Source organism: Tinamus guttatus, unplaced genomic scaffold (genome assembly GCF_059628265.1).
Source record: "Tinamus guttatus ecotype Peru unplaced genomic scaffold, ASM5962826v1 Tinamus_guttatus_pri_ptg000047l, whole genome shotgun sequence".
Classification (NCBI taxonomy): Eukaryota; Metazoa; Chordata; class Aves; order Tinamiformes; family Tinamidae; genus Tinamus; species Tinamus guttatus.
Window position 1 is genome coordinate 983,301 of NW_028288581.1, and position 17,698 is coordinate 1,000,998.

At 35.6% G+C, this 17,698-nt stretch overlaps 1 protein-coding gene across 1 annotated transcript in view; it reads left to right on the forward strand.

Moving 5' to 3' along the window:
• The window catches only part of MYO16 (myosin XVI), a 250,981-nt gene that overhangs the window by 146,717 nt on the left and 86,566 nt on the right, over positions 1-17,698 (forward strand). Inside the window, exons 19-20 of the mRNA XM_010216802.2 lie at positions 603-744; positions 9,262-9,334. Coding sequence (XP_010215104.2) covers positions 603-744; positions 9,262-9,334 — 215 coding nt within the window. The remainder of the gene's footprint in view (positions 1-602; positions 745-9,261; positions 9,335-17,698) is intronic.

Consider the following 17,698-nt stretch of genomic DNA (forward strand, 5'->3'; position numbering starts at 1 on the left):
CTTCTGATATCAGAATTTAAAAAGCAGATGATTTCTGTTTCAAATTTCACATGGTCTTGTAAAATTCTTTGGTGAGGAATATCTAGGATAATCTGCCATGAAATGTCGGACTGAACCTTTGAAATAGAGTAGACTCTGTAACATGGAGCAAAGCAGCGTCTCAGTCTGACACTGATGTCCCCCTGGCATGGTTATCTTACAAAACTGTATCTTACAAAAGTGCATAGTTATCTTACAAAAGCACTTGGATATTCATACTAAGAACTAAAGTCAATTGGAATGGCCTTAAAAAAGAGGGGACCAGGAGAAGAAGGGAAACACTTCATATTTGCAGAAATGTTTTTCTGTAAAATAATACTTGTGCATGATTTGCATACCTTTTTTGTGGGAAAAGAATTCTAGCCTGTATATCTTGCAGGTATGGTTTAGAGAGTCTTGTAGGCACTGAGCTTTCAGAGAGGCTCAGAGGCTTTCAGAGGTTTTGTGTCTAGGTTTGGCAAAAGGAGAAATAAAAAGGTGGAAGGACTTATTATGGTAACTAAAATTATTTAAAACAAGCTTTACATCAGGTTATCCTTTTCATCTTCTGCTTTCTGTCTTAGGTGACATGATTGTACGGAGACACAACATAGAGATTGCGGAATTTTACAGAGATCTCTTGGCAAAATCTCTATACGGTCGTTTATTTAGCTTTTTAGTCAACACAATCAACTGCTACCTCCAAAATCAAGATGAGACTGGCAGGTAAGAGTACCATTACACACTAATGGATGTGGCGTTATCTGTTCAAATCCAGTTCCATGAAAGAAACATAATGCCATCATTTAAAGTTTCTTATTATAGCATGATGCTGCCATTTGGTTCAGTCCTGAGAAATTTCAAATCATTTCTTCAGTGATATATTTCTTTATTTGCTTGTATGCAAACAATTACAGATCAAAAAAATATGTCAGTAACTAAGGTTATACAGTTTATTATACAGGTAATAAATCAATTTATACAAACCAAACCTAGTAATTGCTCTAAGTATGTTAGGCTTCCTGTGGCACTATATTTTATGCTAGAAATTGTGTTTTGTGCAGTGAAATGTGGTACTTTATGCGGTAATCTAGATTGGTGGTTAGAATTGGTAATCTTTAAGAGCTGGCAAATACAGGATGAACCTTTCAACAAGGAAAATCTGTTTGGTGTTTATTCAGTGCAAAATATTTTTGTTTCTTCTCTCAAAACCTATGACCTTAGCACAAGTTATTAAAAAAGAAAATTCTGTTTAAAGACTTTCAAATGCATGTTTAAACTTTACTTACCACTGAATTAAATCTTTCCAGAATTTTCTGTGTGTCTCTAGGTTATCAATTGTGAAATTCAATGCAGTTACTATCCACTGGGTTTCTTAGAAAAAAAATGAATGCTAATTAATGTGCATCAGTGGAGCAGTCAAGAAGTAAAAAGGAAGCAAACTAAGACAAGAGACCTAATTAGATTATCATATGCATGCAACATAACAAAGATTCAATATCTCACATGCTCAGATGGGCTTTCTTATGAACACTACAAACAAGAGGTCTTGGCATTAGTGATATATGGCAATCCACAAAAGACAGATGTGGGACTCCCAAAACTTTTTCCTTGTTTCTTAGCTGCATTGACTTCATTAACAAATTTTTATAAGAAGAACTCTTTTAAACATGTGAAGAATTTGAAGACTTCACAACTTTTTTGTACCTGTTCTATCTGTAAGCAAATTGGGACTAAATGACATTTCTATAAGCTTAGCTAACAGGAAAGGGTACCATGCCTGAGTAACTCAGATCTTTGTGTGCATAAAAGCTTTCCCTTGGTTACAATAACACCTGCATGCTTAGCTGCATACAGCTTCCTGCTGGAGGAAAAGGAAGGGCTTTCCAGTAATGCTGAATAGCTGTACTTGGTCTCCTCCTGATCATACAGCCCCTTAAAATTGCAAGCAGATCAACTGTCCAATACATGTGTAAATTTGAAATAGTCTGCTTATAAAATAAAGAAGGACAGCGACATATAGGCACAGGTGATTTTTCCCTATTCATTCCTAGGACTTAGGAAATGTGTGCCCATCTCAGCTCATGTCTGTTCAAGATTCCAACTCTGGAATTCTTCATTACCGTGAGCTTTTTTGTAGTGGGTTTTGAGGAAGAAATCTGAAGAAGGAAGGAAGGAAGGAAGGAAGGAAGGAAGGAAGGAAGGAAGGAAGGAAGGAAGGAAGGAAGGAAGGAAGGAAGGAAGGAAGGAAGGAAGGAAGGAAGGAAGGAAGGAAGGAAGGAAGGAAGGAAGGAAGGGAAGGAAGGGAAGGAAGGGAAGGAAGGGAAGGAAGGGAAGGAAGGGAAGGAAGGGAAGGAAGGGAAGGAAGGGAAGGAAGGGAAGGGAAGGAAAGAAAAAACCCCTCAAATTATTTGAAATTTTTGTTTCAATTAGGTGTGTAATTCTAACACATCTTTGATTTCTCAAGATCTTTCAGGATAAAGGGTTGTGCATCTCTGTTATATTCAAAGCTGTAATTTCTAGGTATTATAGAATCTTAAGATAATGAAAAGTAAAAGGTGTTTGCATATTGTTTATCTCTTATTCCTGTCTTACTGGAATCATATGTGTTTGAGGTGACTGCTACCTTGTAGAAATATTTCTCCGTGAAATTATTTCTAGCAGTCTGGAAACTAGAAGAATATGTGACACTGTTTAATCCTACCTAAAGCAAGACAGTTGTTTGATGCTGTCAAGAAAAAAGAGTTTATAATAGTCTTATGTTATTCCTATATTTGGAAAAGGAGAGTTAGATTTGGGTTGGCTAATGTGAACTAACTAGCTCAGGATAAATTGGCAGTGCAGGTAAGACATAATAGATTTTTGCAAGTGAAATTCAGCCTCAAGTCGCATTCTAATCCTGAAGTCAAACAGCTAGTTTCAAGTAAAAGGGAATTTGACTGTCCTTCATTGATATTTCTGTCTCAGGTAGCATATATGGGTTGGTCAGCTTGAGGTGATACACAACTTCTTTTTTTTTCTCTCAATCTTGTCATATTGTATAAGCTGTCAGAGTAGATCAAGACATAATGCTGTTTACGATGAAAGTAGGATTAATGCAAGTCATGGCATGAATCTGATTTTTGGTGCAAATTTCCTTTGCACACACGAATCACTACATCAAATACCAGTTTATCCCACCAACTTGGTGTGATTTCAACAAAATAATTTGCAACCACATTTGACTCCAATTTGATTCTATGACTCCATATATAGAATTCTTTTAGAGATCTTTTAATAAGTCACTGCCTAACAATCCACCAAAGGCACTACATAATGTGGTTAAATAAGACTAATATATTTCAGGCCACACTTCATTCCCCAGCTGGAAAGGTATACAATAGCTACTTCTCAGATGGGGTAAAACTTTCAGCAAAAATCTGTAATAAGGTCTCTTATTTTGTTGTTAGGTAGCTTAACTATACTTCCATCCCATTTCAGTGAGAATTTATGAAGCAGTAAAATTATATTTATTGGTTGACCATGGTCTTTTTAAGGAAGCAAGTTACCTGCTTTTAACTTTTATGGTGATGCTGCTTAGATTTTGGTCATCCATATTGATTTAGATTTACCATGAAACAGCTTTAGGTAAAGTAGGAGTGATGATATTCATGAGATTTAAGGGTGAGGGAGGAGATTCTGTGACCACATGCAAAGACAAAGCTCTAAATGCAAAAAGTGTAGAGGATAAAAGCATTGACAGAATCCAAGAAATGCATTACATTATAATACTACCCAATAAATATCTAGCAAGACTTTTAATGGCAATTCAGAAATGTTCTCCTTCATAAGAAGATACTTTTGATTTTGTCTAATTAAAGCTAAATTATAACCATGCATGCTAGTTTAGACTAGCATTCATGCCTCCTTTCAAGGCACTTTGATGTTTCTTACTTTGTTCATCATACTTGATATTGTTTTGAAGAAATTCACTGGAGAGAAACTGTTTTTCAGTAATTGGACTCTCGAATGGGAATAAAGCTATTAAAATCCCTCACAGGTATTTATCATTTTTTAATGATTAATATTTAGATTAATTGACATCAGTGATTTCCCGTTCTGCTGATCTTATTATTTTACAAATCTCATAGTTTAGCATCTCCCCAAGAGTGTTAACTCTTAAAGTTTATTATTACTTAGCATTTTCCTTGCAGTCAAATAATTAAGCTGCTTGTCAGTTTTGTGGATGGTAAAGACCAGAGGAGCCAAGTGTTTCCATCAAGGCCCTTGACTTGCATTTTGGCAAAGCTGGACCTAGGGATCCAAATATTAGTAAAAAAATGTCATAAGATTATGTATCAAGAACTTATTGATACTTCATGGAGGTGTAAGAAAGTTTCTGAACTCTTGGGAAAGATGAATTTTTTTGTCTTTGATAATGAAAAGCATGCTTAATTGGATGTATTTACTTTAGAAAATCTAAATACTGTCTTCCTTGCTGCTTAGTAGAAGGCACTGTGTTTGTAACTCCCAGTTAGTAAAAAATGTCTCTATTATGCGGCCTGAAGATGGGGCTAACGCCAATGTCAATGTTTTATCATAGACAAGTAAAAGAAGTTAGCATTCAGTTATGCCCTCCATCTGTGTCAGCAGGTCAGCCACAGATTTCTGTTTCAAATATAGCATATAAAATATGTTTAAATCTGTTCTGAAAACTTGTGTATTCCAAGTATGTAATCTTGCTTCTAGTGAAATTAAATATTGACAGGGACTAGTAGTGGCAATATCTGAGACAGAATGGTATTTTAGGAGTCTCATTCAGAAAATCCTTAATACGCACCATCTGATTTACAACATGACCATGAGTGAAATATCAAGCAAAATTCTGCCCAGGCTAAGAATAAAATCACTATATAAATTAAAATGCATATTCCTTCTTTACTAAACTCAGTAGAAAAATGTTGAGAATATGAGAGGGACAGAAAGAGAGTCCCTGCTCTGTGCATGAACCCAGAGCATAATGAGAGTTATCTCTGGCTGTGAGGGGAGGAAAATCTTTAAAGCAGGCAAGTAATACAAAGCATCCAATACAATATGGTGCATAATATCATATTCTGAGATCTGCCTCAATATAGATCATTTCCAGTGTTTCCTTAAATAAGATGATATTGCTTTTTTTTTAAAGCATGGAACAAATTTTGCCTTAAAGAAATATGTAGTATTGATAAGAAGCCTGTAGGTTTTGAGTCTGTTAGTAAAAAAAAAATCCTTCCTCCCTGCCATACTTGCCCTATCACTCAAAATAAATGCCTGTCAGATAAGAAGCCAATATTTCTCCCCACTATGTCCAACGGCTGCCTGTCTGCAGCATTCCCATTTTGGTAAGGTAATACTAAAGGAAAAATGACAGTTTTTCAGCAAGATGAGAGAGAGAGAGGTAGTAATGCCCCTTAGTCTCAGCAAAAGTCTGAGGAAAAAATATCTAAAAAATCTCACAGAAATCTGTGCCAAAAGCCTTAGAAATGAGTTTGTTTCAGTAGCTGTTTGAAGGCAACAAACATGTGCTAGCAGGAGCTCGTCAGCTCCTCTCTCACAAGCATTACCCTTCAAGAACTGCATTATTGACAACGGGTGTAACTGTGCCCCTGGGAACAGCGAGGGGTCGACGAAGGATTCATAAGGTGATGGCAAATGCTCTCCTGTGAAGGACATGTTATATATTTCATCTAATCCTAGAAGTACTCCTCATTAATCAGTGTCACTTTTGCTTTATCCAGATCAGACATAAGCCCACTGACTTCCTTCCTGGTTACTAGTAGAAGTGGAGGAAGAAACCTTATACCTGGGCCAGGTTAAAAGGCATGTTAGATCATAGTGCCTCAGCAAATTCCCCTCAATGCTTTATATAGGACAGATTACCAAAAAAATAGGAAGACAATAGGAGTGAACTCTGAGGTTTTTTTATAGACAAAAACCATCTGGAATGACAAAATCATGATCAAATATCATCCTGTAGGTTTGTCTGAAATGATCATTGAGAACTCTAGTAAAGGGAATTCTGTTCACCTCCTCCAGGAATGACAAATGGGTCAAAAAAGCATCTCTTGATGAATGCAAAGATGTCTGCCAAGACAATAGATCATCAGACAGGATGTCTGGTATATGTGTATTTTTCTTAAGAGCTGCCAAGAATTTTTATGTAGTTTCTTTATAATGCTGTTGTTCAATGTATAGGAACAAAAGATGTTTCTAGCCTACATGGAGCGTCTTTACAAAGACTTCATTCTGAAGAAGAAAGCAAAACTGGAGACATTGTAAAACTTTATATCAGTTGAAATGTTGTTTGGAAAATCACAAAAATCAAATCTTGCATAGTTCAGATCCACTTCGTGTTTTTCACCATTCACAAATGTGTATTGTTCTGAGAGATGGCAACACTGTCCTAATATGGACAGAATGCTGCTTTTTTTTTTAAATTGGTACACTAGGAAGTCTGTCAATCTTGAAAAAAAATATTCAGAATAGGAACACATATCCAATTACTACGGAAAAAAATAATTACTACTTTAAAATTGAATTTTACATCCATCCAAAATAGAAATGGAAGTGTCATTTTCCTTATTTTCTGCATGGAAACAAAACATTACTTAGGAAATCGGAATCTCTTTGTCCAGTATTTCATGATATTGAATTGAATTAAATATTGAATGTCTGAAACGTAGAAGGGAAATGTGTCAGTGATGCTAAGTAAACATAAAAGAATAAAGTAGAATAAGGAGATTCTTCAGAATAAAAAGTCCTCTTTCCTAAGTGTTTTAGACATGCCCTTTCATTTGTAAACACAGAATTATTCATGCTTTATTTTGCCTTGGCCTATGATTAATTTAAGGAAAGTAATTTTGCTGGAATTAGTGTGATTGACAGCTAGTATATGGATCCTTCCTCTGAGAAGAAATGTAGCATAAGACAGAGTAAGATATGAAGACAGAAAAATAAAACAGAGTATTGTCTAGCCAAATATATGGTGCTTTTGACTTTGCTGCTTTATTGTCTTTTCATATTCAATTTGCCAAATCTGGCTAATTATTTAATATAGAGAATTACTATAATTTTGGTGAGATTTTGTGCACAGGTGCTGCACCAATAAATTGTCACTCCTATAGAGGACGGACCCATGTTCTTATTTCTTTTCTTTCTTGAAGAAAGATTTGCTTCTTTCTTGAAGATAAGACTTGCTTTATGTAAAACCTCCCTCGTGTAGCATGTGCATCTTTCAATAATACAAGGCCAAATGGAGTTCATCAAATGTTTGAAATGACTTGCATTTTTTGTCAAAAAGTACTTTCCATCAAAATCAAGATGTTTCCCAGAAATATCACCGTTTTGACAAGGAATGTTATTTGAGATAACCAATAAGCCAATGCCTAAGGCATTTACCCAGATTGTGAGAAACCAGCACCAGGTTCCTGTTTTGTCTAATTAGTAGGCCAGTTTATTTTGGTATTTTCCATACATAAATGCTTAGATTTTCCTTGAGAAAGAACAAAAGAGACTCATGTGACAAAATAACAGTCCTGTAACTCAGATCGGATGTAAGCAATCCAGCTTCAAGTCCATTCATCAAATTAGATAGAGAAGCAGTAAGCTGTTCCATCAGTGCTAAGTAGCTCTTAGTAGTTGTAAAATGCAGTGCAATATTTCAGGTGTTGTGCAGTATTAAACAGCAGTCTGTGTTTCGCCTGCCTATAAAATAGGTTATAGATAAATGAAAAAATATTTTTTTCAAAAACTTGTGTAAATAATGTAATGAATCTGTTTTTAAATGTTATTTTGAGGTAGTTTGTTTTCAAAAAGCTTCATTTTTCTTTATGAAAAATTGCCTTTTTATGAAATCCCATTTTGACAAAAAGTTTATACCCATCTCTAATCAAGAATGCCTGAAAATGAGACTTACTTACATTTTTAAGCATAAAATTTAAATTGCATTCATGGTTAGAGATAGAGGTAGTGATATATCTTTACGCTTCCTGTTGTAGAAATTCCCTTGGAGGCTAATCGACCTCACAATAACCTCTTCTGCCCAACAAAGTCATTCTAGACTGGATTTATTATGCAGCTCTCTATGTCTGACATTTACACGTAGAGCCAGTCTTGTGAGTAGTGCATTGAACTAGCATGTCTTAGAAACGAAGGCAGACATCATGGATATGCTATCTGTAGAAGGCTGTTTCTGACCCTGAGGAAGGCTGCAAAGGAGCAAAATATTCTCAGGGTTGTTTTTTTCAGTCTGTTTGGATCATGGATCCATGTCTAATTAAATGCTTGCAGTTGCCTTGTCTATTTTAGAACTGTGCCAGAGTACTTCAGCAGCGGATCAGCCTTTCACACTCTTTTGTCATTCACCTCTATGCCCTGATATATGCATAAATTTTTACATAGAGGAAAAGGGCAGTATGCACCATAAGTAGGTTTCAAACCTGCAAGCTGCAGTTTTATTTGTATGCATATACCCTCAAGAAAATACAAAATATACAGAAATTATGGGAAAGAGAAAGGAAAACTCATCTCCCTCAGAAAGTATCCATCTCATTTCTTGCAAAGCTGAAGGATTATCAAAGGAGAGAGACACTGGCTATAGTGCAAAAATCTTCCATTCTGTTGCTAGATCATTTCACCCTGAGGCATTCCCAGTGGATTCGTAAAGGCAAGCTCCAACAATTTCGTGGTGTCACCTTTTCTTCTGAACTTCTTCCAAAGCACACAAGCAGGTATCCCAAAACATCAGTTCTGCTTCCTTAGTTTATCGTCCAGATCTGGTTGAGAATGATAGAGTCCAAGTAAGAAGAGAGTAATAAAGACTCTGTCTCATTCCCATATTCCCTCTCAGAAGACTAGTTGACTGCACTACCCAAAGCCCAAAGGAAATGGGGCTTTAAACAAACTATTATTTTTTCCTTCTATTTCAGTTTTCTTTTTAAAAGTGTCTTCTAAAACAATCTCAAACCTCACATGTTTATTTATTTATTTATTACTTTGATATAATAGATTGGTGGGTAGAAATGAAGCAGTCAAAATCAGTACTGTTTGTTAGACCATTATGCAATTTTGATTCTGTTGTTTAAATTCTGTTTGATTCTGCTTGTGTATTTCATAACATGTTTTTGAAATAGAGGCTGCTTTCATGTTAGAACAACAACAAAAATTGTTAGAAACAGTAGATATATTATTTACTTCCTTGAATTCTTATAATATGTTTTGTTACAGTGACCAGGTATTTGAAATTGGAATACTGGATATTTTTGGATTTGAAGAATTCCAAAAGAATTCCTTTGAACAGGTAAGTAGCTTTGTTTTGTCGATTTTACTGTAAGTATAACTGTCATCTGTGTATTCAGCTTTTGATTTTTCATCAAAATGAGTGTTTTCATTAGAACATAAATATATATTGAGAATAAAATTTACTCTTAAATTATACATATTTGTATTTTTCTTCTATTCTGCCTGCATGGATCTGAAATAAAATCCAGTCTTTGCAGAGTTCTTAAAAGAATCTAGTAAATATAACCATAATCACTTGAAGAAGAGTAGTATTAGTATTGAAGGCATTTTGAGAAGAGTACTTACTTAGTGTTGTCTGTTTTCATGCTCGTAGAAGTGATACTTCAACTAGATCAGTAAGTAGGAGTACAGAAGACTGGATTAGAAGTAAGATCAAAACATCTTCAGATGCCCCAGAAAAATAGAATAGAAATGCTACATGCTATTACTGACATATTCACCTCTGTTTGACTTTACAGCATGTGATTTAAAAACAAACAAACAAACGAATTGCATCTGTGGAAAATAAATTAAACTTTAGCTCACTGAATGCTTAAAGTCTCTTTAAAATCAAACATTTTTAAAAAATTACAGAACCGTGTTCCTGTCTTTAACACTGATCTCTGAACACTGAAGCTCTTCTGAACTGAGTATTTTAGAAAGCATTAGCAGCCCTCCACGAATCCCTGAGAGATGTGTTGAGATGTGTTATTGTTAAGTTGTTCATCCTTTGTGTAATGCAGCCGAAGGAAATTAAAGCAGTAGAGGAAGAGCTGATGCCATGAACAGCAGAGGACCTATTCCTCTCTGAAATGAGTAGAATGGTAGAAATCGCCCCTTTATATCATTTAGCATTCTACTAAATGGGTGGCTAAGCCTTCTAGTGAAATGGAAATCATACAACTGCATTAGTTCATTGTCTGTGGCTGTCTGTTACATGACTACTCAATTTCCAGATATCTAGGAACACAAGCAGGGTGAGTTTACCTCTGCCTTCAAAGACCAGGTAGGTATACAGTAACACTTTTGCACAGGAATCACAGTTCCCCTTGCACAAAACTCTTTGAGCTATTAAATGTTACTTTGCTTGAAAGCTTTGCTGGGTTAAGCTGGGTATTGATGCATCCCAATCTTCACAGTCATGAGTACAGATATCTGTTCTGGGGGAAAAAATGAAATGAAATATAGAAATCAATTTAACATACTGAAATATTTGATAAAAAATCCATTAAACTTTCTAATAAGGATGAAGTCACTTTTATATATTTTAAATGTGTCTCAGAGGAAGCAGTGCATCTCGGGACTTACTAGTTATGTTCCTTGTTCTGTATTGGTTTTTGTCATCAAACTCACATTCTCTGACTGACCTCCTATGAGATACTATGAGTTCCAGTTTCTGGAGTAGTTCATTTTCTCCTGACTGAATTCAGAGAATGCTGGAAAAGCAAATAAGGATACTTAGAGAAATAATTAGATAATTATTTATTTTATGATTTCTGTGTGACGATCATGGTAATTTCAAAGTCAATCTTGATTTTTTTTTTTTTTGGTAAGCAAATACATTTCAGTAGATAAGACTGTTGTTCTGCCTTGACTGACTGCATTTTGTTGAGTAATGTTTGGAGTCATTACCTCAGAAACTACTGAATTTACTGAATTGCACTCCTGACATCATAGAATGAGGATTAATGAATTACCGTGTCATTTTGATATGGACTCTCTAATGTGGGTAGTACCCTGGAGTCCTGCAGAGGTGTATCAGGGAAGGGAAACTGTTGGTATCTCCATGTGGCACAATGTAATCAGGCAGACCAGTCCCAAACAGTCTGCCCAAAGAAGCTTGAGCTGTCTAGCAGTCTAGTCTAGTTCAGTCTCCTGCCTGGGCTCGTTAACCCTGATGGGAAACAGGCTTATTACTCCAGATAGGCTTCTCCTGCAATGTATTGCATAACGTCTACAAATAAGGCCCACGGTCAAGATCTGTGGTTGAAAAATATTGATATTAAATGGACCTAAAAAGTCAAACAGTAGAGCAGCCCTAAAAATACTACTGCCTTTTTCATTACATTTAGATTAACATATTGTAAGATGGCATTGGAAAAATAATTTTGGGAAAATGGCCTTTTTGTTTTGAAGGTTTATGTCTTGACATCTGTTTGCCTGCTTCCTTGAGATAAGTTTGCAACTCTTTTCAAGAAAGATTAAGACCCTCTAATTGCACAAGCCTGGGGGACATTCCAAGCAGCTGCACGAACCTCTCTGGTCCTTCCGTCAGATCAGTTGACAGACATGTTAATGTAATAGTTAAAAGAGCAGTACAGGACTGAATCATATGTCTGTTTAAGCAATTAATTTAAATAGACTATGTTTGAAGGTAGTTCAGGAACAGAGAGTTGGACCAATCGAGTAAAATAACATGTACCCTCCAATGAGTGTGTTGGAATGATAAGGCATTAGAGTGTTGAAAAGTCAAAAGCAAGCAAAGAATTACTCTAGTGATGGTTAATGAACAATGCATAGCAAAATAGATGTCAAAGGACTAGGAAAGTAAGGTTAATTATCTCCATACCAAGAATGTCAAATGATGTAACTGAGAGCTTACAAGGAGGAAGGCTTTATATAATGCCAGAGAAGAATGAATTACAAGTAAAAAAAAGTATTAATTAGGTGCATGTATTAGAGGAGCGTTAGTAGGCCTTCATTTTAAACAACATATATGTGTGTTAGATTATATTTAAAAAATAGCAACTATTTTTTTCTAGTATACTATTAGTAAATGCTCATATAGAATAAGTGACAGTGAGTAGAGTTGTGATTTCTAGCATGAAAATCTTATAGCACAGGTTTAAATACTGAAAGAAGCCACAAACGAAGGAACTCATTGCTCAGGAAAGACTGAAAGCTTTTGAATTGCCAGGGCTCAGAGAATTACTGCTCATCAGTTGGTCTATGGTAAATGACTGCAGCACACTTTTATCTCATCCCAATTACAAATTACAGTCACTCCTTAGCAGAAATCATTAGCCTGGGCACAGCATTTTCCTGGAGCATCTGCATACCTGCTCTGCCAGAGCAGCCTTATATACAACCAAATGAGAACATGGTCAAAAGTGGACAGAGATTTGTCTTTCTCATTCTATACAAGAATGACCTCACTCTTATGGTCATTTTGCAAAATAAGAGTGAGGTACCAAAAATAGCAATGGCAGTTTTCAATGTTTTCTTAGGTTTCATCTCTGAGGGGCTATCTTTGCTTACATTTTAGTTTGGATTCATTTTAAAGCAGAAAATGGCCACTTTTATTCCAGTGGAGGTTAAAAGTAGATTAGTTCTTATTCATGGTCCTGCATGGTGTACCCCCTCCCCGCCAAAAAAAATTCAGTCCAGGTCAAGTCCCTTCTGTTCTGGTATAGGCCTTGACCACAAGAACACCAAGCCTCAAGGCTGATGAAGTTGCCTGTACCATTTTTGCCAAATCATTTCTAAAACACTGTTTTATCAGGAAAAAAAAAAAAAAAAAAAAGGCACCACTTCTACTTGCATGAAGTTAGAAGAGCCACTCAAGTCTTTACCCATTACACCCTATGCAATGTTCTTGGTCCAGTGCGCTACAGGACCGGGAGAAGTGCAGCTCCAGGGGCAGCTCTCTGCTCGCCCCGAGCACGCAGAGCACTGAAGCAGGGCAGCTTGCTCAACATAGGTGTGTGCACAGGAATGTCCTTCTACCCTTTTTACTAGGCATGGTAAATGTTAACTTCTCCGTGGGTTCTTTCTTTAGTTAACCCTGCTGAGATGGTGCGTGCCCTTCCCAAGACAATATAGCCATGCAGGATATTTCAGATGACATTGCATTGCCTAAGACACAAGAGTGTCTAGGCTGTTAAATATCTACCTAAATGTAAGATACTAGTGCCTATTATATAGAAAAGCAGATATGAATAGATAAAAGTTACACAACTTTAATTTTCTGCTGTCACTGTGGTCTCAGTGATCGTAGATGTGAGGACTTGTATACAAGTTCTGATTTGTTCCTGGACCAAATTAGTGAGGAGCTTGCACTCTGACTGGCTTTGGTCGTGGTGTTTTCCTGTTCCCTCCCAGTCCCTTTGGGTTTAGTTTTATTATTTGTTTGTTTTGTTTGTTTTTTGGTTTTGGATGTTCAGGGATTGTTGTTGTTTTCCCATTCTGTGCACATTTTTTTTTTCATTGAGCTTTTTTCATTTACTGTTTTTCCAGTAAGCTCATTTTTACAGCTGAATACATCATACATTTTATCATATACCTTTATGGATGCATTTTATCATTAAAATGCTTTAATTTTCTTTATTTATTTTACAGTAGATATAGCTGGAAATAAAATCATTTGTCTAAAATATAGATTTCCAGACAGACTCAGTTTGCGAATGGTAAAATATTGCACTAGGACAATTATTAATTGCTATGTTACTTTTTCATAGGAGCAGCCTTTTATATCCGATAATGCTTACTTGCTGGACGGTATGATACTGAATGATTGGCCTTAGGAACAATTTCAAAATCTTTAATTTCTAATTCTTTTGAGGAAAGACTGTTGTTACCATGTTTATGTGGGAGTTTATTGTTACTCTTTTTATTATACATTCAAAACGAAGTAAAAGAATTTCTACTTTGAATTGAAATTATATCAATTGTGGAGCACTTTTCAGGTGAAAAGCATTTCAAACTACAATTGTAAAACAGTATTCAGTTGTGTTTTCTATATATGGGAAACAAAGATCAGCTAATTGAAAATGACATCAAAGACAACTTGAATTCTTAGCAAATAAAATTCTTCTGTCAGAAAGGCAGGACTTTGAATTGGTGTTCAGAGAATAAGTTAGTATTAGGCCTGGTTGTCCTGAAAAGGCAGAGATGTGTGATGGGTTTTGGTTTTGTTATACATTCATTAAAAATATTCTGAGTGCTGGCCTATGTAAAGATGTGGAAATCTAGTAACATACACATAACATCAGTAGACACATACATCAGTAAAGGCAAAAATAGAAAGAGGAACAGTAGCCAAAATATTTCTGAGAAATGAGTGATTATCTACATTAGGTATAAAATTATTTTCTGAATCTTACTTCAGTAAATAGGTGATTCTGCATTCCATTATCTCAGAATGATATTTTCAAGAAAAGCTAGAACACATCCTTGCAAATTAAACCTGTCATTGGAGTTTCATCATCTTGGCCCGTAGCACAGATCTTGATAGATAGGTTGATATGTTGCTGTAAGCTTTACTTGATGTTCTGAATACACATCTCTAGAGAGCTAATCCTTCTGCATGACCAAAGCATGTGCTTTCCAGAGGGTGTTTACATCCATCATTCCATCACTGATTGATAGTCACTGAGTTTTCCTTTAACAAATTCACATTTATTTTGCTATGCTTTTTTTTTAAAGATATATATATCGCAAAGAGTGGGACATCAGGAAATTTTAAATATTAAAAGGTGCTTGGTTTTCTTTGGAATACAGCACCATTTTGGTCTCCTACCTAGATTTGGATTTAATGTATGTGAAAATGTTTTAAAGTTGACAAGTATTAACTGCTCAAATGTATTTGTGAGAGGGCTGGGACAAGTACTAACTAACAATATCAAATGCATTAAATATCTCCAGATTTTACCAAAATTCCATTATAATTTCTTACTAAATTCTTAACAAATACTATTGTATTTTCTCAAATTCCGCAGCCCCCCAAAAAAGTTAGTTATACTTAGCTTGTTTAATTACTTGAACAAGAAATAAGTGCTTTTTTTTTTCTAGTAATAGTTTCTTTACCTAGAAACGTTAGCAGTGAGCAGCATTAGATAGAGGATTTCCTACAGAAGGTCTTACAGTGGAGTCAGTAAGAAGAATATAGGTGATGGTTTAACAGTGATGATTAATGAAAAGAAGCACCATAAGTAATGTTGAGTAGCTCTGCAAAATGAAGCAAATATGCTGCTCAAAGGTGACGGGAAAAAAAAAAAAAAAGAGAGAGAGAGAGAGAGAAAAAAGAAGGGATAGATTAGAAAAGTTAGCTTAGTTCATTTTCATCCCATTTCTGCATTTCTGCCATTTAAAATATTGCATCAGCTGGTGTCAGGCTCTTATTTTGAAGTGTTCCTTATATCACCTTTTCCTAGCATGCTGTATAAAACATATTGAAATGGGGAAAAAGTGCAATCTGAACGTCCTGCTTTGCAGCAGTCCCTGGCTGGGCTCCTGGTTCTCATTCTGCAGAGCTGTTGCTCACAACTACTGCTTGCTGGAGCAGCTTTCGAGCAGCCTGCATTTTGTGGGAGCGCTTGAGCTTGCTTTCTGATCTGGTTTGCAGCACCTTCCTGTCCGGAGGGCGCCTCTGCTCTTCTGGGTGATGCTGCTACTTACACTGCTGGAGAGCAGACCTGTGTATTCCATAATAAACTGATTGGGAAAATCTATAAATGCTTTTTGTCTTAACTAGTGTGTTCTCTGCCAATATGTTAGCAAAATAATGTCTTTTACTTTTGGCAGCTGAATCCAGTGTTATTTATCAGATCTTTCTAAGATATGACTAAGACATTCTTACCCTCCAGCTCAATTTACACAGTTTAATAATCTTGCTGCACAGTCAGATCTTAAAGTACCTTTATTCTGTTTATTTATTTTAGGGGAATTACAGGATAGGGGAATCACAGGATAAAAAGGAAACTTGATTCTATAGCCTTTTTTTTTCAGCTTCTCTAACTGTAAATAGAGTTGTATAAAATTGAATGCCATGATTCTCTGAAGTACACTTTTGCAAATGGAGGTGTGCAAGCAGCATAAGTTCATTTTAAAGCTTTGCATATCCTGTGAGAGATAAGCTTGTGACCTGATGTCTGTCTTCTAAAATAATGTTAAGAAGCTTCTGAAAAGATTTTGTAATTAGAATTAGAATTCGGCAAGTGATCAGTAAAGCATATTTTGACTGCCTTAAAATTTAAAAACCTGTTTCTTTCCTTAAATTATAAATCAATCGTATGTCAATTTTATACTTTCATTGTTAATCAAATGAGATAAGGAAATTTTAAAAATCCTATTTTTAAAAATCTATCATTTTATTTAAGACTCTCTTTGTCTGCAATTTTCTGTATTAGTAAAGACACTCAATTAATGAGACATTTTGTTCGGTTTTTCTTTCTATTATTCATACTAGCATATTTCACTATACAGCAAATGCAAGCAGACTGTATTAGCGTAAGGTGTTAATGGAAAATTCAGGCAGATGTTATACATTGCTTGAGTTCTTTTCCCTCATCTGGATGTTAAGCCATGTAGTTTTATGATTGATCTGAATATTTCATATTTTTTTAATATTACTTGCTGTTGGAATTACTTTTACATACTTTATTCATGGAAGATACCATTTATGGCCAAAACAAATATGTGCCTAGTTTAATCTGAAAAGAGACTGTGTGCATTCATTTCTTGCATCATTCATCATGTATGAGTTCTTCAAACCCTTTAAGAGTTTCTATTTTCTTAATTTCCTATTGTTTCTCAATATAATAATTGAAGAGATTTTATAATTTTCCACTAAATTTTCCATTTTGATTTAAATAAACCAATTAAAATTGAATCCCACAAAGTTATTCAGCATTTACTTTTGCAGGTTGTGAGCTTTGAAGTAAGAAAAGACCCAAAATAAAGTTGATACAACCCCATCTGTTTTCACCTGAAAATTGGATTCCTATAAGCTGTTTGTTTTGTAATAGTGATGTTGTATAGATAATTGGGGGAATATTTTTTAAGTAGAAATTGATACGGCAAACTTCATTTTCAGCCCCAAATCACACAGTTTAGCTGAGAACAGAAGCATCTAGAGACGTTAAATGCTAGTGAAGCATTCTGCAGGAGCTGCAATTCAGCTATCTTTGGAACCCCTTCCTCCTGCACCAAATTAAAGGCTTAGCCTTTAGCTCCCAGATGCTCCACTGTCATAAAAGCCAACCCTCCCACCCCGCCACACACGCACGCTCCGTGCAATGCTGTATTTCAGGAGGTGGGGTGCGTTATTGGAGGTATTAAATCAGGCAGCTGGTCCCCTAACAGGAGAATGAAAGCATGAAGCACTATAACTCTCATAAGGCACTCAGTATTCAAGGGATTTTTATATTATTATTTCTTGCCAACCTTTCCTTAGAATGGTGATAAAATGCAGGAAGACATCCAGTAGACTGCACCTAGTTGTTTTAGAAGATATATTTGGGCAAAATGGAGCAAGCTCTTAAGAGACTGTTTTAGACTTCAGTGATATTACATGCAGAAGCAGAATTTGAATGTCTTTGTTAGTACTGAGCTAGCTGCATAATCTGTAGTTGTTTTTCTAAAACACACTATGACTGTGTAGTCT